Below are 24008 nucleotides of genomic sequence, written 5' to 3'. Positions count from 1 at the left end.
AGCTGCATGGGGATAATCAGATGACCTGAAGTAATCTTTTTTCAGTCTTATGTTTTCTGTACCTGTCTGGTGTCATGTTCTGATGACTTGTGTGAAAGGAGGAGCCGCTGCCTGAGCATTCCAGGAGTCACACACGCACACCCACCCCTCACCCAAGACTATAACAGCTGAGACCAAAGTCATTTCACAGTGAGCAGCTCCATGAGCCAATGGGTGTCCCTTTACACACACACACACACACACACGTGCTCTCAGGTGCACTTCCTCCTCATTCAGGCTCAACCATAGGTTTCCCACAACAGAGTCGCAGGCATCAGAATTTATAAAAATAAAGAATTTAACAGAATGGTACAGCAACAGGTCAGCTTGAGCTGAATGCCTTCAGAGAGGGACCATGAACAAAGAAATCCCCAGGCAATTATATGCTTAAGATTGCATACCTGCCCTTCATATGCTCTTAATGCACTTTTTTAGTCCAATGGTGATTTTTGGTCTGTGTCTTCTAATATCTTATTGGATTCCTTCTCTGTCTTCATGCAGGCAGGCCATTGCCTAATTTTATTGAGTTGATGGTTGTAGCATCTTTATCTTCTGTTTTGCATTTCTTGTGCACCTGTTCTCTGGCAGAACATGGGTAACTAAAAAAGTGTTAGACTCAGGATAAATATTACAACTAAAGCATCAGGGTATTATCAATATTTTTCTCATACTAAAGACAAAACACAGCACTGTACCAGTTACTAGGAAAATAAACTGTTTTTCAGCCAAAAGCATATGTCAGTGAAAGTCCACAGCTTGTGCGCCAAGGCTTCTGTAAATCTAGCTACTCATGCTAAGCAAGTAAAGCTAAGCAAACAGCATTCTAAATCACACAGTATTACAACTATGACTCATTCTATTTAAAACTTATTTAAGCTAAACAACTAATATATCTCAACACGTGATCGTTGATTGCTGCCATAAATAAATTCACAGAAAAGCTTCATTCTTTTCAGGCTGTAATAGGAGTACCCCACAAGATGACAGTGTTTGTACTTAAGCCAAAATACACAGTTGTTTACATATGAAGGAAGTGAAACTATCTAATAATTGAATTTCCCAAAGGTGATGACAAAGATCTTTAAACAGGCCCGACCCACACAAAAAAATGCAAGTTGCTCTTGAAACAGTAATGAAGCAACAATTTCCAAGGCTGTGCAGTATGCCTCTGATATCCTCTAGCATCCTTACCTATGGATGAAGTTTTTTCTGTCGTGAGGTACTGATTAACTCATTCCAGGGAAGGGCTGCTTCCCAGTTTGATGTGAATGCCGGTCCTCTAATCAGCCGGAGGAGTCGCTTATCTAAGCCAAAGAAAAGGAAATGCTTCTGCGATACAGCTCACATGAATAGCTAGGACTGAGCGCTGTTTGGGTCCTGAAATCCAGCTTCTGCATCTTCTCACCCTGTTTCTTTTAGAGTGGTTTTGACTGGACGGAGTGGGAATTTGGGAGGCTTTCCTCTTCTGACTGGTTCTTTTTCAAGGCAGTCGGTGAAGGCAAGTGGAAGGCATGACCCCCTCCTCAGACAAAGATCTCAACGGGCTAGATAACCCCAGCTTTGTGGTGAGTCTGCTCTCTGAAGGGGAATTCTTGCATAAACAGGTGCAAGCCCTGTGAAAGGAGAAGAAAGGGAAAGCCGGGGGCTCGGGCTGCTGCAATAATTCTGGTGTGTGCTTAACTTCTGTCTTGGCTCTTACTGACAAGAATCTTATTGACAGGAATGATTTCCTCACTACAGCCTCTGCTGCTGCTGCAGACCCAGCATACTTTCTACTCTCTGGCACTCTTTTAACTTCTTTACTCTCCATTATTTCTAAAATGATAATGTAGATTAATGGCAGTGCAAGTGTATCTGTACTGAAAAGCAAGTGAGCTTCTGGCTGTGTTCCTGGGTAAAGCATTTTATGTATTAATTAGAAAAATTATAATAGAAATTTAGCCTAGTAAATACCGTGTTTCTTTGTCTTCTGGACCTATTTCCAGTGAGGCGAATTGTCAGAAAGGTGGGTGAAGAAGGGATTTGGGTGTCAGCTGTGGAGGGCACCCTGGAGAATTATAGCAGTGTAGTAAAAGCTGTAAATGATGTACCAGTGCAGGGGTGTGGGGTGCACTGAGAATGCTGCTAGCTATAACAGCCATGAAGCAAGGTCCTGGGGCGTGGAAGCCCCTTTCCTATCCCACAGCAGGGGTCACCTCCATTAGAAACTAAAAACTTTGCTTATTTCCTGTCAGCAGGTATGAAGGAGTGGGGTCCTGCAACCATCTCACTACCTTGGTACAGACCACCTGTCTATGCTACCTTGGAGGAAGCATTTAACCTCCTAGTGTACAAATCACACATTTCTTGGGTAGCCCTCAGTGAGTTTGCTATGTGCAGTGAAGGTGTTGTGCCAGCTGTGAGCAGAGCCTCAGGGAAGTGCTCAGAGCCAGTCAGAGTTTTCTTTCCTTATTTTTAACAGGCTCTCAATTTCAATTTGTTCTTCCGTAACACATATCAGACTTGTGAATTCTTATGGTCTGAACCATCCTAAAGAAGGTAGAAGACAAAGGTCTTTTACCTGTGGTTCAAGCAGTTCAGTTCCTGACTGCCTTCCTGATGCACTTACTTAAGATGCAATTGAGGGCCCTCGTGCTGTGTCTGGAGCCTGAGGCACATGGAAGATGTACTGGTCCCCTGAATTCATGGGAGCAGCTGGGCTGAGAACCCCCAATAGTGGTTTCCCTTCCCTGCTCCAGACTTCTCCTGCTTTGTCCTCCTGACAGCATCTCAGCATCACAGGCTGGCTGAGGTCGGAATGCAACTCTGGAGGTCACCTTCTCCAAACCCCCTGCTCAAGCAGGGTTGCCCAGAGCCAGCTGCCTAGGACTGTGTCTAAACAGTTTTTAATATCTCTAAGGGTGGAGAATCCACAACCTCTCTAAGCAACCTGTGTAGTGTTTGGTCACTGTCACAGCAAAATAATGTTTTCTGATTTTAAGATGATACCTCCTGCATTTTGGTTTGAGTCCCTGTCTCATCCTGTTATCTCCACTCCATTCTTTTCCTGCTGAGCCCTGCTTGCTCCCCTCCAGCTCCTGGGTAGGGTCAGGCCCTCATGTGATGATCATGCAGGGCTGTTACTGGCACAGGCTCTGCCTGGCTGGAATATGCCTCCTGGTTAATACGGGGAAAATTGCAATGAAAAGAAAAGAGCTTACTGCTGTCTGCCTAGCTTAGCATTTGTCTACCTGTGGTGTTACTCAGGAGTTGTCCCCAAATAACCCCATGCATGGGCAGTCTTAAGTACCTTGCTGTACATTTGTTAATCCATGGCTCAGGCTCTCTTGTTCTGAAATGAAAATGTCTGCACAGGGAGTTATTAAGGAACACCTTTTGCTCTTGAAGTTCATGCTCGAGTCCCGTTTGAATTAACTCTGCTGTCACCTATCTATTTTGAAGTATTTGTAATGCTCCCGGTTTGCCTAGGCTGGATAAATACATTATGTTGTTAAAGAGGCTTCTCCACCCTAGGTATCCCATAGCAGAGTCTCGGGCTTTGAGTTGATTAAGGTAGTTTATTTGAGTGGTACTGCAGTAGAAACAGCTTGAGCTGCATGCCTCTGGGGAGGGACCTTGAACAAAGAAATTAATGAGCAATTATACCCTTACAACCTGAGTTTCCCACCCCTCACACGACAGTTCAGATCAATAACAATATTAGGGTCTGGAGTCCTAGGGATTACACGACCTGTTTTCAGCAGCGTGATCTAAAATGGGACTTTGGAGGCTCAGCCAAGAGAATGGAAACCTGGAGGTGTCAGGCAAATGAATTTGGTGTTAATCTGCCACACCTGCAAAATTTACAACAGAACGCAACATTAATTTTATCCCCGTTCCCTGACCACAGCACTACCTGTTTGCCTCCATCAGTAGGTAGGCCAGGAGTGTTTCTGCAGACACTTTGCTGTGTTGGGCATTTTGGTGTCTTCGTGTTCCCACAGGACTTGGATAAAAAAACAAAAAGAAGTTTGGTGCAGGCAAACTGGTTGAGCTTCTCCAGACAGCAGGTTTCTGTCCCTGCGTGACAGAGCAGGGCATGTCAGCCCAGAAAAGCCCTCTGCTGCCAGCATGCTGAGGACTTGCTGGTTGGAGATGGGTTGATGAAACAAATGCTTTGGGATCTTAATTAGCTTTTGCATCTGGCTCTAAGTGTTGCAGTTTCCCAGGCAGCCTCTCTCCACCCCACTCGTGTGAGTGTGTGTGCGCACAGGGGTCAGGGTGGGCTGGAAGGAGGAGTGAACAACCAGGAGCATTTACTTAACTTAAAAGCTGTTGCAAATGAAGCAAAGCCCTACTTTGCTTTCCTTGGCAAAGTGCACCTTTATGTAAGTAAACTCTGCAAGGCATACAGCTCCCTGGGAAGCCCTGGGGCTTCTGGCTGCCTGGGAGGAGACCGAGCCTTCCTGGGTAGCAATTTCAGTCAGCTCCTTTGGCATGGATGCTTGGATTTCCCATCTACTGGTGTCTCTGTGTTTCACTCAGTTCCTCTGTAGGAGCAGGGTTTTCTAATAAGACAAAAGGCAGGTGTCTTTATCAAGGTGGAACACTGGTAAGGGTGAGCATAAGGAGATTGGAAGGAGAAGACCAAGGAAGTGAAATATAAAATGTGTTTCTACTCAGTAATTAGTGGCAGCCAGGTGTTTTAGCTTATTTCATCAAAAATGCTGTTTGGGTGGAACTGCTGGGAGGGAGAGAGACCAGAAGACAGTGCAGCTTTCACTGATGAACCCACTGCACACTCTTTCTTGCTTCTGGTTGCAGTTTCTTCATCCTTAGCTAGATTTTAATGATACTAATGCACTTTGTCCAGATGTCCCTTTGAGATTGAGACACCCTCTACTGTTTCTTGAGGCCTAGACACACTAGTGCATACAAAAATTTTCCATATGTGTTTTGTGCCTCTATTTTAATTTCCCCTCCATAATATTATTTTTTTTAATATTGTGGCATTGTTGAAAGCTACATAGGAGGTGTTCCTGCCGGATGTGGAGTGTAGCTGCAAGAGAGGCAGCTGCTGGGCATCTGCAGGGCCGGGCTGTGGCTAACAAAGTGTTTCTCCTGTTGTCCAGGATGAAGATGGGAGCCACTGCTGTTCCTCATCAGCTTGTGCTGCCTGGGGCCCAGAGGAAGGTGGGGGCACTGGCCCCAGTGGGATCAAGCTTGGCTACACTGTCATAGATGTGCCTCCCTGGTATCTGTGCATCCTGCTGGGCATTCAGGTGAGATGGGGAAGAAGGTGGAGGCTGGGAGTAGGTAAAAGTTACATGGCTGTTCAGCCAGTTGATTGGGGTGAAACTTGAATTTGGGAGTGCTTTACCTTCACTGGTCTTGACTGGAGCTGTGAGGGTGGATCTCAGTGAGCTCAAGTCCTTTGGTCCACATCCTGAGCACTGAGTGTTATCATTGTGCCCACAGCTACACTGCACCCTTTGAAGTGTAAATGGTCAGGCAGAGTCCTGGGGCCGTGTGTCATATAGTTAATACAAACATGTTGGGTACCTTGGCTGAAGGTAGCCAAATGCTTCTGAACTTCAGCCTTCCCATGGCAACAAAACCTCAGCAGAAAGGCACACACTGTTTTGGCTGGTCTGTGCCCAGGTGTGTTAAATGACCCAGTGCCACCAATGCCATGCCCAGGTAGGGAGCCTGGGGGAAAAAGAGACCTCAGAGTCATTAAGATAATGATGGACTGTGCTTGGAGGTTGGTAGAATTTTGTACTTTGTTTCCTTAAAGGGAAATCTAGAGTGCATCAACCCAACACATCTGCATCATAATTTTAATAAAGCATGCTTCTAATGAATACAGTGAGTTTCTGAGTGCCACCAGTTCCACCACTGCAGTCCTGTGCTCCAAAGTGAGAGTGACCAAAAAAGGTTAATAATTAAAACAAAAAGAAGTGTGAAAAATTATTTTCAGATTTAGTCATTAACTACAGGTCATTATAGAAATATGTCTGTGACTCTTCTGACAAATACAAGGCCAAATTCTTCCATTCTTTGGCACTCACTTTTTATGGTTATCCATAACTGCACTGTGAGAAAAGCTACTGAGGGCAAAGAACATGTAGCTCCAAATTCCCAACTTTTTACGTCATCCTTTGTGGTGTAAATAAGACGGACTGAAATATTTGCATTCACTTTGCCTGATTGCTCTCTCCCTGTACCTTGGGATGTCCCCAGCTTCCTGGAAAACTACGTCCAACAGCTTTGTCTGCAGGTGCTGGGGATAAACTGGTTGTGTCTGACAGTGGCCAGAGCACTACAACAAGTCTTTGGACATGTAAAGGAGGAGACATTTCAGCGGGTGCATTGCAATTCTTGTAGGTGCTTTGGAACAGCCCCTAACGGAGCATTAAAGCTGCCAAAAAAAAAAGAGAGAGAATGGGTAATACTGGTATTGCCCAAGCACAAATCTGTGAGTTCTCTCAACAACATGGTAATAATATAGAGCCAGTTCTGTGTCCTTCTTCACCCAGTCTTTCTCTGTGGCTCCTAGCACTTCTTGACAGCCATGGGAGGTCTTGTAGCCGTCCCGCTGATCCTGTCTGAAGGGCTTTGCCTCCAGCATGATCTACTGACCCAGAGCCACCTGATCAGCACCATCTTCTTTGTCTCAGGAATTTGCACCCTGCTGCAAGTCCTCTTTGGAGTCAGGTAGGCCAAATGCAAGAACTGGGAATGTGAGCAATTACTGTGTGCTAGGCCATCACCTTGTTGTAAAGTTTATCAGTGAGAGTTGTTTATTACCCTTGGGCAATCAGGGCCCATGCCAAAGCCATGAAACTGCTGAGAGCTTTACAGGGCTACCTTGCTGTTCTGAATTTTGCATCTCCTGATACTTCATATACCTTTTGTCGGGCCTTTAAGGAATCTGTCCTCAAAATAATAGAGCATTGCAACATGCAGTAAAAAGTACCTGCTTGCTCCTTACTCCAGCAATCCTCCAGATAAGGCAGGAGCCTTCTGATTTGGACCCAGGGTCAAGAGAGCACAGATTCTACAGGAAACTCTAGGGGAGGGGATAATTAGGAGAAATTGAAGTCCACCTGCCACCACTTAGGGATGAGCTCAGCAGCACATCTTGTTAGGTGGTGCCACTTCCCATGCTCAGGGATTTGTGGCATAAAAGGTAAATCCTTTGCTAATGGGCAGCCAGCAGTGAGATGAGCATGGAATTGCCATTCAGCACCCAGAAAATGAAGCATTTAATGAGAGAGATGACTGTAAGTATTCCCTCTTTCCAGAAAGACCCTGTATCTTTGCTGACCTTGAAAAATTTCTTCTGTTCCCTTTGTCATAACTCTGGGCTTCCTCTCTCCTTCCACAGGCTGTTTTTAACTCCAGTATGGTGGGAACCTGTGTTTGTTGCTTTAAAGACAAAAATTACACATTCTTTGGCTTCTGAATCTGAAGGACTCTGGTTAAAACTTCTGCCATCAAATCACTGGTCAACTGTCAGCTCCACAAAATGTTTTTACCCCTTCTGCTTAATTCACTACTGAAACTTTTCTATCTCTGTCTTAGGAAGTGTCTGTAGACAAACTTCCGGGAGGGTGCTCCCCTCCTACATTGTTACAGGATTAGTGGAGGAAGGAGGGGCACCCTGACCACAAAAAACAGAGGAACTGGTTCTTCAGCTAAATTCAGGCTGGGGAGCATGACCATTGCTGCTGGTGCAAATCAGGAGTTCTGTGTTCTCCCAGGCACCCTCCAAATGCCTCGGTGAATTCCTGAGAGCTGTGATGTCCCCTGGTCTATTGGTAGCTGAGGATGAAAGAAGAGCAGGGAGCCTCTCTCTCCCATGGCTGAATAGCTAATTGAGGTACTATAGATCAAATTAAATGGTAAGGAGTTGTTCCCATGGGATAAACTTGAATGGCTTCTGCCGTGCTGAGGGTACAATTGCCTTGTTGCTGACCCCAGCTATAAGGCATGAGGATATTCATGATGCAATAGCCAAGGGAGAAGCTGACCCACTGCAACCTGCAGCTCAGTCATGTTACACAGCATGAAAAAGCAGCAGGGGGTCCCAGACAGTCACCAGAGACACTATCAGAGGCTTCTGAGGGGAGACACAGGTCACTTGCCGTTGTGGTGAGCCTTGCTTAGTAAATGCTTGGACATCATGTATTGATTATCAAAACATAATATTGCCTTCCCTCATTCTGCAGCTTTCCCTCTTGCAAACCCCATAGAAAAGAGTTCAGTGTGCCCCATAAGCATCACTTTGGCACCCCATTTTCCTCTGAGCCTACCCATGTCAACACTGAGCCTACCCATGCCAACACTGGCTGTGAAATAGCTTAAGGACCAACACTGCAGGAACTATAAATCTATTGTTAGATTCTAAGTCATGACCCTGAGCCTTCTCTGGTTTTTTTTGTTTGTTTCTTGTGCCTTGCCCAGCAAAATTATTTCAAAGCTTTGACAGTGCTTCAGTTGTGCATGACTGATAAAAATATTTGTTTTAGGTGACAGAGACGCGGTGCTGTTACAGCTGCGCCATCTCTTGTTTTCAAGAACTGTAGAAATGTCTCTGTTTCAGGGAAAGCTGTGCAAAATCACTCACATGAATTGCAAATTGCTGTCCCATGGCTTGTCTGAGCAGGTGCCATGAGAGCTCCTGGCACAAGGAGAGGTTGCTTTGGGGTTCCTCCTAGGGGTGCTTCCTATACGGAGGAAACACAGGCACCTTGGAGGTTTCCCTTGGCTGTTTCAGGACTGCTGTGCCAGCCCTCAGGCAGCTTAGGATTTTTCAAGCACACTAGAGGAATGGTTAAAAAAACTTGCTCTGCAATGGGGGCAAAATTGTGTGGGGCTTTGAGGAGCCAGTCAGGCCTTTTAGGTCTCTGTCTTCATTTCTTTGAGCATGGAAAGAGAAGAGGCTGGTGTAGCTCAAAGGAGCATTGCTTTGCTGTATAAATCTCTGCATGAAGCTGGTGCTGAGCTCCTCTGCAGATGCAAGCTCCTTGCCAGCCTGAGGGATTCCCAGAGGGAAAGATACTCTAAGCCAGGAGACATGTGGTGTGGGGGGAGAGCCATGGTCTCATCCAGTCAGTGCCCACAGACCCCTCCATGCAGGTTTTCTTTCTAGTTTCAGTGGAAATGCAGAAGAGGAATTGGCATTAAAACCCTGGTACTAAAAGCCAAGTCACATTTTCTATCACCCTCAGACAGGATCATTGTGACATGGAAAATAGTTAGTGCATGTCCTTGTGTTCATGAGCAGACTGTGAAGAAAACCGAAACAGCCAAAGGGGACAGAGGAAGCAACTGGATATTGGCAAGAGTGATGCTGAGCTTTTCTTCAGTGTCTCACCATCTTTATTCCTTGGTGGTTTTCCCTCCTCCAGATTTTTCCTTTGGTTTTTCTACTCTGTGCAGGTCTGTGGTCTCATTGGCCATTAGGAGGACTGCTTTTTCCTTAACAAAGGGTAGCAGGGTTGGACTGTAGCACCGATGTGCCCCTCCTTTGCTGGTATTTGAACCTCAGCTCTTCCCCCATGTCACTGCTCTTGCATGCAATGGGCAGTAATTCCTACCCATGGTCAGTGATGGTGACCTGCCACAACATTTCAAAAGATAATGTCAGAGGCCATGGACAGACTGATTTTTAAATTTATTTAGCTTTCCTTTCTCTCACCCACATGGAGCTGAGTTTCTATCATTCTCACTTGTCATTTTTTCCCTCTGCTCTCCTTCTAGGCTGCCTATTATTCAAGGAGGGACTTTCACATTCCTGGCCCCCACCTTGGCAATGCTGTCTCTTCCCACTTGGAAGTGTCCTGCCTGGACACAGAATGCCACCCTGGTCAATGCCTCTTCACCAGAATTTTTCCAAGTCTGGCAGACACGGATGCGAGAGGTATATTACCTTTTCAGTGGCACCTGCTTTGTATCAGGGCTGTTTGCTTTCAGTAAAGTGCCTGACCATGTCATGACCACCACAGCTGGAGAAACTTCTATCCCCAATGAACCTTGGCCCTCATGCTGTTGCAGCTTCCTAAGCATCAAAAAAGCTGCTGAACAGGGGACATGCAGGCTTCCTCATGTGATTTATGGTCCCTGCAGTCTCCACTGGTCCAGTCAGATCCGTTCTGTGTGAAGCACGGTTAGCCTTGAAGAAGCAAGGGAGGGAAAATATTTTCAAGGAAAGAACCCTGTCTGAGCACAGGAAACCTAGTTTAAAAAAAAAAAAAAGCAGGGCAAAACCTACTGTAAATATTAAGGAAAAGGGCATTCTTAGGTAATCAGAAGGGAGGAGGAATGCCTTATTCTACATTGATTGCCTTTATCAGAGCAAGTGACTAAATTTGCCTCTATTGATCCATTTGTTGGTGTGCTTTCCAAACCACTTGTAAAGTGTTGAAAGCTCACAAAGGATTTTGCTGTGCAGCACAGGTTGCTCTCTACTGATACACATAAATTTATCACAAGGGCATGGCTGACATCTCCTTTCATTCACACAGCCCCTGTGTTTCTCTTCCTTTTGGAGCTGGGGAAAGGAAGGTGCTCAGCACCACAGATGTCCCAACCTGGGCTTATCACCAAATCTGAGAAGGCAGAGAGCAGCCTCACCCCTGCCTGAAGCTGACATTTCAGAATGTAATTGCTGGCTCCTTGTCAGTGATTGTCAAACACTGGGAAGTTCAGGGTGATAAATGTGTTCCCGGAGTGAAACTGATACTCTGGAAAATAAAGAGGCTGTAATGAGTCACTTGCCCCACCAGTGTGCTGAAGAGACCCAAGCCCTTCCCAAAAGGGAGATCAGTAGAGACCATGGCCCTGCTCCTGTTTTTGGGCAAGAGCTTTTCCCCTGCCTTGGACGAGGAGGCAGGAGAGTGCAGGGCAGGTGGTGCATGCTTGGGTGGCCCAAGAGGATGGGGAGGAGGTGATCTCTGGAACAAAATTAGCCCTGGTGAGGACTAAATCCATCAGCCAAAGAGGCAGTTGCTGTGCTGCTGCTTTGGTGGTCCTTCCCACATGTAATTCTCAGCCAGGTTTTACTGTTGTCAGCAGGAGGCCTCTATGCCAGTCTGTCACTGGAGACTGAGCCTGGCTCTCATGCTGGATTTGCACTAACATGAAGAAAAGGCTCAACAGCTGGAGCTCCTTCCAACCTCTGTTTTTATCCTCCATTTTCCTAGGTGCAAGGAACTATCATTGTAGCTTCCTGCTTTCAAATCTTCGTTGGATTTTCTGGCCTGATTGGATTTCTGATGAGGTTCATCGGCCCCCTGACGATTGCCCCCACCATCACCTTGGTTGCACTACCTCTGTTTGAGTCAGCTGGGGATATGGCTGGGCAGCACTGGGGTGTAGCATTCATGTAAGTCTCACATCTCTGTGGGAAACCTGAGAGTACACAAATCACCTGCCTCTAATATGAAACCAAGTGTCGCCGTCTGTAGTGGAATTCCCCTGGGCTCAAGGTTTATTTGTTGAGCACTGACATGTGACAGGCTTGTGCAAGGCAGCCACGTGGCATAGTCATTCTCCTCCAACCCCCAGAAGGCTAAAGCCCTCAGCAACACAGCAAAACCCAAAAATGAGTTAAAACCCCTGATTTTTGTGAAAATCCAAAGTTCATAGGTCAGTAGAGATACAAGCCTTTCCCACATGTGTGCAGTCTCTGTCACAGTTGTCTACACACACTGTCTTACGCACCCGTTATTTAAGTTGAAAAGACATCCTAAAATGACAAAGTTGAGCACTCAGAGTTAGGTATTCTATGTTGAAATAGCTGGTGCTTTATATATTGTCTTCACATGAATAGGAGCAATTGTTCTCTCCAGAGAGGGCCTGGGGGGCTCTGGAAAGGTCTATTTGCACATGTAGCTTTGCAGCAGTGAGTGCTCTTGCAGGGACATTTGTGTGCCTGCCCTTGTGCACGAGTGTAGACTGCAGCAGAATTTCCTTGGTATTTCAGAAATGAGTTAAAAAAGGAGAAATGCCACTGTGTGGTTGCCTTGCAGACTTGGCACCTTCAGCTCCCTAGTTTAGACTTCAGCATGGGATAGCATGCAACAGGAGTAAGTTGTTAACTTCTCTGTGGGCTCCCATTATTTACTGGTGCTTTCAGAGCTGATTTTGAGGACTCGAGACACAGGCTTGATTGTAGCCCTTGAAAGACAGCACGCTGTTGGGAGGACATGCTCCAGTACACTTCTCTCCTGGTCTCTTCTCCTCCCTGCACCTGCCCTCCCAGACCCCAAAAGCCACCCCTCTTTTCCACCCCCAGTTCCTCACCTATCTGGTCTCTTCTACCAGCACCCCATACAATTCCAAGCCCTGCTCAAAACCTAGCTGTCTTTTCACCAGTGTTTCTCCCATCATATCCCTGGCTTGTTGTCCTGTTCTCCAGCTCTGGTGATTTGTCCTAACCCCTTTGCTTAGCCAGTGTGAATTTTCCTCTTCAAACTGTATGTCCTTGCCTGGACTATCTCCTTTCTCTGCTGCTCTTCTCCAGCCACTAGCTCCTAAGCTCAGATTCATGCTTGACTCTTCGCCCAACTGTGCCACTCCATTAATGGGGTCCCAGTCCTTCAGCCTGTGTCCCTACTCTCAGCCCAAGTCACCTTTTCTGTCCTGTTCCTTTGTGTCCCATCTTCTACCTGTGATAATCCCAATCCATTCTTTCCTGACTCAGACACCTTAGCCCCAGCCTGGTCATTGTGCTCTGAGCCATCCCAGATGTGTCCTCTTTTGCTGCCTTCTCCATACTCTGTGGATGTCATTAGTGAAAGAGGGAGAGCAGGGATGGAGAAAGAGGAAAACAGGAGCCATGTGGTCTCAGGCTTGTGTTCAGCCCCACCACATCCCAGAGTTCTTGTGATGGAAGGTCCCCATTGTTGCCACAAGAAACTCCTCTAGTGTGTGGTGACTTACTCGCTGGTGATGGTGCACATACAGTTAATCACTGGGCAAGGCCTGGACATACTCAGAAGGCTCAGAATCTTTATGGTCTGCAAATGCGAAAGCCTGAGATGTTTCTGCTGACTGCTTGGGACCTGGAGTCATTGTTGCAGACTGAGCATACCTGAGCAGATTTTTGTGAGAAACATCAATATCCTTTTCCCCAAAGAACAAGTTCTACTAAATCTCAGATTTCTGCTCCAGGTCATAAGGAGATCTTGTTACTGCTCAAGGCAAAATGACCTTTTCCATGCAGGCTATATGCTATGTCTATTTCCTGAACGTCACTCTTTGAAATAGGTTTATATATATTTTTCCAAAAATATTTGGCCTGAGGCAGATGTTTCCCATGGAAATTTTCATCCTGAATGGGTAAAGTTAGGTAGAACTATAAGCAACTGAAAATAGAGTTTGCTACTAGATTGTGTCAGGCAACCTGAATAATAAGCAGTGACACCTCCCTGAGACAGATGAGGGTTCTGCAGTGAGTTGTAAGGCTGCTGAGCACCTTTGTTCATGCAAATGCACAAAATGTGTGCTCACACAGTCTGCCTGGGCTCTGTAGCATTAGAAACCATGAATGGGAACCAGTTCCTCCTCAGACTTTCTGCCTCCAGTTATCCAGTGCTTTGAATTCTGATGGATAGATAACCTCTGGCTGCATGTTGTGGAGTGTCTTTGCAGAGAACCGAGGACAGCATTTTCTTTGCACTGTTGGAATTCTGCCTGTCCCTGAATATTGCACCTACAGTTCGTCAGCTTTTCACATGTGGAAAACACTGTCAGTGCACTTCAGCTGGTACAATTGATTTCTCACCAAATCCTATCCAGATTAATTCACTCAATGTACAAAATTTAGATTTGTTATAAAATAATGAGGAGCCCTTCAGAGGCCTGGCTAACACAGGAAATGTCCATGGTCTTCTACCAGCTCAGCAACTGAAATGGGATGCCCAGTCCCTGACCTCTCTCCATATGTGGTAGCCTCCAGCTTCATCTGGTTGGCCTTTCTGGGTAAAAGGCATGGGGGGCAGGCTGTGAGTGCACCCAGATGTGCTGCTGTTCACAGATGTGTCCTACACAAGGGATGGGAGAGGAGCTGCACCTGCAGTTACTTCCACCAGCATGAGCCCCAGGTGCTGCTGGGGGCACATGGGAGTACCTTGCCTTGGAGGGCCCCTCCATCATGCAGCCCTTGCAGACACAGGGCCGTGCTCTCCCCTTCTCGGCTGGCTGGGAGGGCTCTGTGGGCACCATGTACAGCCCCACAGTCCCACTACGTTTTTTCCTTTTGAAACAGGGATTTGCACAGCCAAACCAAATCCTTTTCTTTTACTCTGTGTCACAAGATCTTTTTGCCCCTTGAAAAGCAGCATAGGTAAACCTAAAATCAGGAAACAATAAATCCTGTATTTCTAGTGTATCTGAATTACACAGGCAGGACCTGAACCTTGCATGTCTGTCAGGTCTTTCTTTTACTTAGGAATCATTTTTAACCTTTCTGCAACTGTGTCATACTCATTGATGCACTACCTGGGGTGTCAGTCTTGAAATAATAAGGAGAAAAGAGATAATTGCAAATGTGCAGGAGCTATCAGTAGATTATGATGGAAAGCTTGTTCCACCTCTGGCTTGGTGAAGTGGGGAACCACCCTCTGCTGCTGAGAGCCTGTTTTTATGGGTCCTCTGGAGTCCTGGGCTCTTGGGTAGCAGGTCTTCACTTAATGTGGGGACAGCAGCTGGGCACCCACTTCATTTATGGTCTCATTTTCCCTCTTTCTAGGACTATTTTTTTCATAGTTCTGTTCTCTCAGTACCTGAAAAATGTTGCTGTGCCACTGCCATCTTACCAGAGAGGCAAGAAGTTCCACTTCTCTCCAATCTACCTCTTCCAGATCTTCCCGGTAGGTTGGGGTTCCTGGATACCGGGGGATTGTGATGGGGGGGGACTGGCCTCACCCACCACGGGCTGCCTGGGCTCTTTCCACTCGTGTCCAGATGAGTTAGCACTTCCCAGTCGAGCCTGGGTGGCAAGGGGCAGAGGGGAAAAGGTTCTCCATGGCCTTGATCATTGGGAGGGAGGGAGGGAGATAAGAAGGGAGGGCCACCAGGAGCCCCTGCTGCGTCTTTGCCTCCATTCCGTGTGCAGGGAAAAGGGTCGGGCAGGGAGACACCTTGTCCACTCCAGCCGTGCTGAAGACGCAGCCTTACTCTAACCAGACCCCACTGGTGCTTGTGATGGGCAGGTGCTGCTGGGGCTCTCCCTGAGCTGGCTGCTCTGCTACGCGCTGACAGTGACCAGCGTCCTCCCTGCGGCCCCCACTGCCTACGGCCACCAGGCCCGGACAGACACCCGTGGGGACGTTCTGTCACAGGCTCCCTGGTTTCGGCTGCCTTACCCAGGTACCGCTGCCCCCGCTTCCCCATCCTGCCTGCTCCTGCTTGCACCTCCACTTCTGATTACCAGGGGGAGATGAAATGTCAGAAATCAGGCAAACACCCACGGGCATTCCTGCTGTTCTTCTTCCCCCGCGGCAGATTCAGGGCAAATGTGCCCCACCCACCTGAGCCGAGCTCTTTACTTGCAGGCCAGTGGGGAACGCCAACGGTGAGCCTGGCCGGGATCTTTGGCATCTTAGCCGGGGTGATTTCCTCCATGCTGGAGTCCGTGGGAGATTACTACGCCTGTGCCCGCCTGTGCGGGGCCCCGCCGCCGCCGAAGCACGCCATCAGCCGCGGGATCGGGGTGGAGGGCATCGGCTGCCTCCTGGCTGGGGCCTGGGGCACGGGCAGCGGCACCACATCCTACAGCGAGAACGTGGGGGCCCTGGGCATCACCAAGGTGAGCCTCGCTGCAGCAGGCGGCTGTGGTGGTGTGTGTACAGGACAGTGGTGCACATGAGTGTGTGCTGGACCTGAGAGTGGTCTTAGCCCATCTCCCGAAAGGCACGCTGGAAAATTGTGCCCTGGCACACTGGTGGCCAGCTCAACAGCACTAAGAATGACTTAACAGAGGTGGGCAATGCTTCCCTTTCTCTGCATCTGGTCTGCATAGGGAATTGGTGCACTCACTCGTAGCACCTGGCCTAGGTGAGGCTGAAGAGAGCATGCTACATCTGAGCTAACCTGGACAGGAGAGGAGAGGGAGAGGGAAAGGAGAGGAGAAGAGAGGAGAGGAGAGAAGAGAAAGTGAAAGGGAGAATATTTAATAGGGCTTCAAATTCCACAACTTTTATAACCCAAGAATGTCAATCACGTGAAAGGTAGACTATTTCTTTGGGGTTATAAAATGGGATAGCAAAGGTTTGGTTTTTTATGTCTCTATAAAGTTTTGTGAGTTCCTCGAGTGTATTAATTGCTCTTATAAGGGAAAGAAATTTCCAGAGATAAGCGTGAAAATCACATCATAGATTTTCACTAAGCTTTGCAGCCAGAGTATAGGCTGAAAGACATCTAGCTGCTAACTGGACAACATTTTCAAATCATTGCCAAATAAGCAATGTCATGCCAGAAGAGCTGTGAGTCAGTAAATAAATGTAGAATTTAACTTACAGCTTCCACTCTATAATATTGCTTATTTCACTGGATTTTATAAACCTCACTCACAGTAACCATTTTTCTCACGTTGCAGTGTTAGTGTTTGGCTGAGGTGGCTGCCTCAAGTACCAAGGGCTGTCTGGATGTCTGCATGGAGTCCAGTTTAGCCTGTCACCACTTGTACCTTGTCGCTAGGAAGTCTGTGCATACGAACCATTTACCTGAGCCAAGTCTTTCCTGATGTGTGCTGCACTGTATGTATGGGATGCTGCCCAGATTCGTAATTACCAGATTATAGGACATGTATTCTCACAACGTACGCTAAGTCCTCCACATGGACATGCCATCCTTCCCAATTCAGGACAGATATTTCCCTTGGATCCCACTTCTGCTCACTCTGTCCACACTTAAATGACCTGAAAATGAGTGTCATCTCAGTCAATTTAAATCAGTGTGAACACTCTGGTTGGGACATATGGGGGTGCTGAGAGCACAAGGCAGATTTAATTTCTTTTTTATGTGGGAAACATGTTTTTCCATGACAAATGGAAACACAAGGGACTTGTTTCCTCTTCTTAAACAGAGATGTCCAGCACCAGCTGAGGAGTCTTTGGAGATCTCAGATACATACAGGGGCTGACAGATAAGTCAAGGAGAAGCTGCTAGAAGCTGCCAAGATGCAACATCTTACATGGCACCAGGCACCAATATTTAAACTGCTTGATCAGACCCAGTATGCCAGTACTGAGCACTCCTTTCCAAGAAAAGGAGGATTTTAGAGAGATAAAGGCCTCAGAATCGCCACATATTGTGGAGAACCCTGCAGATTCTTCAACCTTAAGAAAGAGAACTGATTTTATTGTTTTCCTGACATAGTTGAAACAAACTCTAAACTAGTGGTTTTAGCAGAAGATGGTCTCAGTGCTATCACTGGATTAGGTCTTTTTCCTTTAAAGCCAACTCCATATACATGGTAATTCAACATTTTAGCAAATTGAGAATCTGAATCTTTGTTCTAATCCTGGAACAAATAGATCTGTTGGCTTTTATTAATTAACATTTAGATGGTAATAGTGTCCCAAGGTTTTAAGCCAAAGAATATAAAAAGCCCACCTGAAGGCAATGCATGCTTTTGAAACTCCACACCAAATCTTAATTTATCTTTCACAATCAAGAAAGACTTAAAATATTTTAAAGGGACGTGCTTAAGAAATACTTTAAAAGAGGCACTACTAGTTAACTGAGAATGTTTTTGTTGAAAGCATTCACAGGAAGCTTGTCCCGTAATTAGACATTCTTCAGATATTTAAAAGGAGGGATTAAAATATTTAATCGAATTATAAAATGTTTGCAGAAGATTACAGTTTCCCCGACACAAATGCTGCAAGTTTAGCATGATTGTTTAGGCAGTCCAAGTTTTGGTGTGGGCAAGGTGTATCTTGAATTGGAAGTTTAACAAATATTGCTGCTTTTCTTTTCACTTTCCATATAAACGTCTCTTTCAACCCTTTGTTTGGCAGATACTCTTTTTCTTTCCTAATCATATAGGAAACAGTTACATACAGGTAATGGATATGAATGAAGGGCATGGCTTGGTGCTTCATCCCATCTTTGTTGTAGTGCTCAACCAAGAAAAGGCCACCCTGACTCTTCCTAGGGGAAAAATGAGGAAAAAAATGGTTTTACTGAAGATAGATGGGTGATGAGATAGTGTTCCAGTTCAGACAGACCGAGAGACTTCCTCACTTCTTATTTCTTGACCATAGAAAGAATCTATCAGATCCCAGACATAAGGATGGATCAGCCAGCCAGCTCAGGTCTCCAAAATCTTGGTCTCCAAGGAATGGAGGGATCATTGTGGGATACCTCATTGAAGGCCACTTTTAGATGACAATCTAAATGCTGGTGGAAGAATTGTCTAGTGAATTGACTGGGGGGTTGCAGTGCCCGGCTTGTATATATGCCAAGATATTTGTAGGCTAGAGCAAGAACAAGCAAGAACAAGTGGGGATTACTGTGCTCTTAATTTAACTTTTTAATTTCAGTTTAATAGCAAACTGCTGAAGTCCTGTCAACAGTAAGAGAGAGGATAACACTGAGTAAATAGGTATGGTGCTCTCAGAGTGCCTTTCATTGTAAATATTTATGGTGCACAAATACTGATGCTTCCCATTCAGTGTCAGCATCCCAGCCCACCAGCAGCTTCATCCAAACCTGTTCCTGAACATGCCATGGAGTGCTAGGGCCAGAGCTGCAACCCCTGCCTGACAGGTTGGCGCTGGAGCCTGCCACCCCTCACCTTTCTCTGCCGGTTGGTGCGTGACTTGCCTCCTCTTCCTCTTGCCCCAGGTAGGGAGTCGAATGGTGATCATTGCTGGTGCCTGTGCCATGCTCCTGAGCGGCGTCTTTGGGAAAATTGGGGCAATACTTGCCAGCATTCCTATCCCTGTGATTGGAGGCATGTTCCTTGTGATGTTCGGAGTTATCACAGCAGTGGGGATTTCCAATTTACAGGTAACAGCTGTGTGAGCACGTTTTCATCCGTGCTGAAGGGGACTTAATTTCATTGAAACAGAGAATATGCTGAGTCCAACTCCTGGGCCTAAGCAGGACACCCCAAGAGTCACACCCTGTGCCTGAGAACATTGTTCAAACACTTCTTGAGCTCTGTCAGGCTGGTGCTGTGACCACTGCCCTGGGGAGCCTGTTCCAGTGCCAAACCACCCTCTGGGTGAAAAGTTTTTTCCTAATATCCAACCTAAGCCTCCCTTGACTCGGCTTCATGCTGTTTGCCCCTCCTCTTCCCCTCATGAGGAGGCTGCAGACTGCAGTGAGGTCTCTCCTCAGTTTCCTCCAGGCCAAGTGACCCCATACGGCTTCCCCTCAAGGCCCTTCACTGTCCTTGTGGCCCTCCTTTGGACACTCTCTAATAGCTTTATATCTTATATTGTGGTGCCCAAAACTGCACACAGGACCCACAGTTTCAAGTCAGATTCTTACCAGACTGTGCCAGCTATAACCACAATATTTATGTTGGCAATTCCTCAGGTAAAGATAAGGGGCTGTACCCAGAGGGGCTAAATTGCAGAGGGCTCCCTGGTTAGGGCAGGGCTGGCTGGCACTGGGGACTGCAGGATCACAAATGCCCCAGCAGCACCAGGGCTGGGTCCACTCCTGATTGCAGTGTTTCCATCCCACCATGTCACATGAACACAACAGTAATCCACAATTTTATGCATGGTAATGTATGAAATTTCTCTGTGCAGTACACAGATATGAACTCCTCAAGAAACATCTTTATCTTTGGATTTTCTGTATTTGCTGGCCTCACAATTCCCAACTGGGCAAGCAAAAATAGCACACTGCTGGAAACAGGTAAGAAGTGACATCAGAAGCATTTTCTGTAGTATAAAACTTAAGGAAAGGCTGATCCAGAGAAGTCTTTTAAAACAGTTTTTCCTGATAAAACACTGAAACCTGTGCTTTGCCTGTTTCTTTCTGTGAGGGCTGTTTTTGTCTTTTGCTTTGATGCAGAGCTCTGATGCAGAAATCTGGTTTTGGTCAGTGACTGCACCTCAGCAGATTCTTCTTGGGCTAAGGATTGCAGAGCACTTCCCTGGGACACATTCCTGGGGTGGGGCAAGAGAATACTCCAGGGCTGAATCTTGGTCAAGGTTCTTGATGAATGAGGCTTTCTTATGTGCTCCTACACAATAAAATGCCGGACTTCCAAAACACAAGAGCATACTCCTCTACTAAATTCCATCAAGTTCACTTTATTGAAATTTCCAGTTCTCCAACATCTGCCCCTTCACTGTGTCTTGTATGATTAATGTCTTCATCACAAAGGCCAGAGTGTCCTCTCTTAAAGTCTATGTGGTGAGCTGGGTGGGCTGATTAAAGAGCTCTATAGATGGTCTATCAGATGCTCAGTGCCACTGGGCTTTGCTCATGGCCCTTAGCCCTCAAGGGGAAACATCACACCTGATGAGCTTGTGGTGCAATCCCATGCTAAATATACCCATATTTCTTCGGGAAGTGAAGCTCATGCTCCTGTAGGGAACTGTTAGGTGTTATGTTGTGGAGGTGCAGCATGTGTTTGGAGCAGAAGGTGGCTTTTTCTCAGACAGTGCTGTGGTCTGCACTGTTAACAGGCTCTTAATGTATTTATGAGTCATCTCCTGCCCACTGTGGGTCTGTGAATAATCCTGTAGAATAAAACTGTAGGTCTGAAATTGGCTGCGAGATCACTTTCCCTTCCACTGCCAAATCTTACGCTCTGCTTTGGGATTTGCAAGTCTAGTCCAAGCAAGCATGCAGCTTGCAGCCTCTTGGCACTGGGAATGTTGCTGATAAAACTTGTGTCTCCCTGCACCACTATCTAAAGCTTTATTTTTCTGCTAGGAATCATCCAGCTTGACCAAGTGATCCTGGTGCTTCTCACCACTGGCATGTTTGTAGGTGGACTTCTGGGCTTTATCCTGGATAACACCATTCCAGGTAGGATTTGCTGAAATGAGCTGCTAGTTTATGCCTGTCCTAGGGTTTGTTCCCTGGCATTTTTTGTCTTCATGACTCCTGTTCTATGGATAGGAGTTGTGCTAGCAACCATGAAACACCGTGTGACTGCACTCCTCCCAGAGAGGGGTGAGGAACAGGAGACATCACTGAAATGGTCTCTGGCTGGAAAACAGCAGCTTATTAAAAACTGAATAATTTGTCAGGAACATCCCAGGCTGAGGAAAAGGTTTATTTGGCAAATATGTCTTTCAGGGAAAACGCCAGCCTAGAACCATGTTGCTAGTTAAAAGGAGAGAGGAAAGCCCTCTGAAGTGGAAGGAGCTAACATGTGCCTCCTTAGGGGAGCTGCTAAAACTGAGGCTGAACTAAAGCCACAGCAGTGGAAACCAGTAGGAAGGGCTGGTGACCAAAGACAGGCCACCTGCAGCTGGCCCCCACAGGCAGCAAAGAGCCTTGGATTTTCATTGAGCATGGGGAGGGAGGGCACAAGAATAGGAGAGGGAACCCTCCCTTCTGCTACAGGAAAAGAACAGGAAGGAAGGACACTCTGTTAACCAGATTCTGTTACTGTCTGAGGCTTCTCGGAAAGCCAATCTCCCTTTGGCTCATTAATTTTCCTGTAGCCCTCAATCTTCAGTTCCTCTGGGCAGAATTTACAGGTGTGCTCACTCCCTTTCCTAAGAGGGACTTTGCTGCCACAGCAGTTACAGGCACTTAGGAATTCCTTTGGCTAGGGTAAATACCTGTGACTGACTAGTAATTGCTAGCTAAATGCACTCTGAAGTGTCTGGGCAGTTAACATCCAGCCTTGCTTTCCCAGCACTGTATGAACCTCCCCTTTGAACAGTTCTTGGATCCCCCGTGGCAGCTGAAAACTTGTCTTGGTATCTATGATTCCCATGGAAAGCAGTGGAGAAGACTGCTTATCTGGAAGCTGTTGCAGGAAAAGGGGTATTGTCTGGAAGCTCATTAGTGACTATTTGTAAAGACCTTTGGAGCTAGAAGGGTTTAAGTAGAAGGGATTTGTATTTTGTGCTGGGTCTGCTGGGATTTGAGCAGTGGGTGTGAGGCACACAAAGCAGCCCTGTGCTTGAACACCTACTGTTCTAAACACAACAATCTCCCTTTTGCTGTTGCAGGAACACAGGAGGAGCGGGGGCTCCTGGCGTGGAAGCAAAGCCACGAGGGAGGGATGGAGAGCTCTCAGCTTGTTTCCAAGGTCTATGATCTTCCCTTTGGCATAGGCACCAAATACTGCAACGTCTCTTGGTTTCGCTATCTCCCTGCTTGCCCCAAAAGACTTTCTCCTGACAAGAGAATGGATGAACTGAAGGCTGTTGGACAGAAAAACAGTGTTAAAGCAAGCTTAGAAAGAAACTCTGAGATTGGTGCTGATACAAGGATATAAGCACCTGGCCTGCAAGTGAACTCATCTCAGAAACAGAGGTCTGAAACTGTGTCTGCAGCCCCCATCATCTGAGCATGAGCTGGCAGCTGTTAGAGGGGGGAACAGGAGAAGGATAATGTCTTCCTCTTCCCAGCTCTGCCCACTGTACCACTGGTGACCTTGAGGAAGTCAATTTTTCTTCTCTCTTCCTGCCTGCCCACTTCTAGGAAGAACCTAGTCCCTCTTCGGGGGACACCAAAGCCCAAGAAATGCCTAGGAAAGATGTTCTGTTTCCTTCCTTGCACTGACCCTTGGGCACCCTAAGGAGCCAATGGAGAAGGCATCCCTGATATGGGCCCTGTGCTACTCTCAGGCATCCCTTGGGCCGGGGTTAATCCCCAGCACCTTAAAGCAACACTCACCTCTCACCTCATGTTTTATACCTCATCCTAGCCAAGGGGAAGGAGCAGGCACCTCTAGGTCATGATTCATCTCATTCCATATTCCCATAATTTAGTCAGCCAAATGAATGTTATTGTAAGAGAGGCATTTCAAGTTAATGGGATGGATTTTCTTCTGAACCTGTCTCTTCTGCCTTAGACCACAAAGGGCTCTGGAGACCTTACTTAGGTTCTTGACCTAACAGAAAAACCCAGCTTCACTGAAATGTATCCCACCTGGAGTGCTGGGAGGAGTCTCAGGCAAGCCAGTTTCCTGTAGGGCAGCCAACTCTACAAAGATGAAGGAATCCTCATCAAATATAAAGGAGAAAACATTTCTGCTCACAATCTTGCACATCCCTATGCTACTGCTATGTCCTGTGTACCCTTGCTGTACCTGTTTGGTCTGGTGGGGTGACAAGCACTTCTCTGGAAAACAGGTGTGCAGATTATTGCTCCTATTCCCTATTAGCAGAAACAGCCTCAATCTGTATGGCCACATGCAGTGTGATCACACGTGGTCCTGGTTTCTGGTGGTGTGTAATAACATTGTTGCTGTAGCATAAGCTTGTGTTTCCTTCATTGAGATTTATACTTCCTTTTTTGTAAGTATAATAAATAAAATGTACACTGTAATGGTATTTCTCAGGTTGGAAGGGACCTCTGGAGGTTATCTGGGCCAGGCCCTGGTCAGAGATGGTCCTGTTAGGCCAGGTTGCAGAGGACTGTGTCCCATTGAGCTATGGATGGAGAGCCATGGCCTTTTTGGGCAGCCTCTTCCAGGTCTGCCCACCCCCATGGTGTAAAGTGGTTTTCCTTGTGTCTAACTGGAATTCCTAATGCTTCACCTCTTGTCTGTTGCCTCTTGTCCTTTCACTGTTCTTCTCTGAGAAGAATCTGACCCTACTTTTCTGTACCCTCCATTGGACAGCTGAAGGCCAAGATACGATGGCCCTTTTGCTGTCTTGTCTCAAGGTAGAACAAAACTGGTGGGTTTCTATGACAGACATATTGCAGCCCTGTTCCTTGGTCCCATACCACAGCTGTAGCAGTAGGTGGCTTGTTTATTGGTAAGGGATATACTGGGGTTTTTTGCTTTGTGTGGGAATGAAGCCTGAATAGATCAA

The 24008-nt window shown here is 46.7% G+C and overlaps 1 protein-coding gene across 1 annotated transcript; it reads left to right on the top strand.

The window, feature by feature from the left end:
- The first annotated feature begins 1521 nt into the window (after positions 1 to 1521).
- Positions 1522 to 23522, top strand: LOC116443293 (solute carrier family 23 member 1-like). Its single transcript, XM_032107370.1, has 12 exons — positions 1522 to 1604; positions 5151 to 5300; positions 6578 to 6735; positions 9787 to 9946; positions 11229 to 11410; positions 14780 to 14900; positions 15243 to 15399; positions 15585 to 15838; positions 18883 to 19047; positions 19800 to 19908; positions 20938 to 21033; positions 22194 to 23522. The coding sequence occupies exons 1-12, from the start codon at positions 1551 to 1553 to the stop codon at positions 22460 to 22462; spliced, it is 1875 nt and encodes a 624-aa protein (XP_031963261.1). The 5' UTR covers positions 1522 to 1550; the 3' UTR covers positions 22463 to 23522.
- Positions 23523 to 24008: the final 486 nt, after the last annotated feature.

This window comes from Corvus moneduloides, chromosome 4, assembly GCF_009650955.1.
Source record: "Corvus moneduloides isolate bCorMon1 chromosome 4, bCorMon1.pri, whole genome shotgun sequence".
NCBI lineage: Eukaryota > Metazoa > Chordata > Aves > Passeriformes > Corvidae > Corvus > Corvus moneduloides.
This window is presented reverse-complemented; position numbering and strand designations above follow the sequence as displayed.

What these genes read in the sequence shown, in the direction of transcription:
- LOC116443293 (XM_032107370.1), top strand. Translation starts at nt 1,551, where the DNA reads ATGACCCCCTCCTCAGACAAAGATCTCAACGGGCTAGATAACCCCAGC. An exon ending in TAGATAACCCCAGCTTTGTG is followed by an intron (nt 1,605 to 5,150) that starts GTGAGTCTGCTC and finishes CCTGTTGTCCAG; the next exon opens with GATGAAGATGGGAGCCACTG. An exon ending in GTTTCGGCTGCCTTACCCAG is followed by an intron (nt 15,400 to 15,584) that starts GTACCGCTGCCC and finishes CTTTACTTGCAG; the next exon opens with GCCAGTGGGGAACGCCAACG.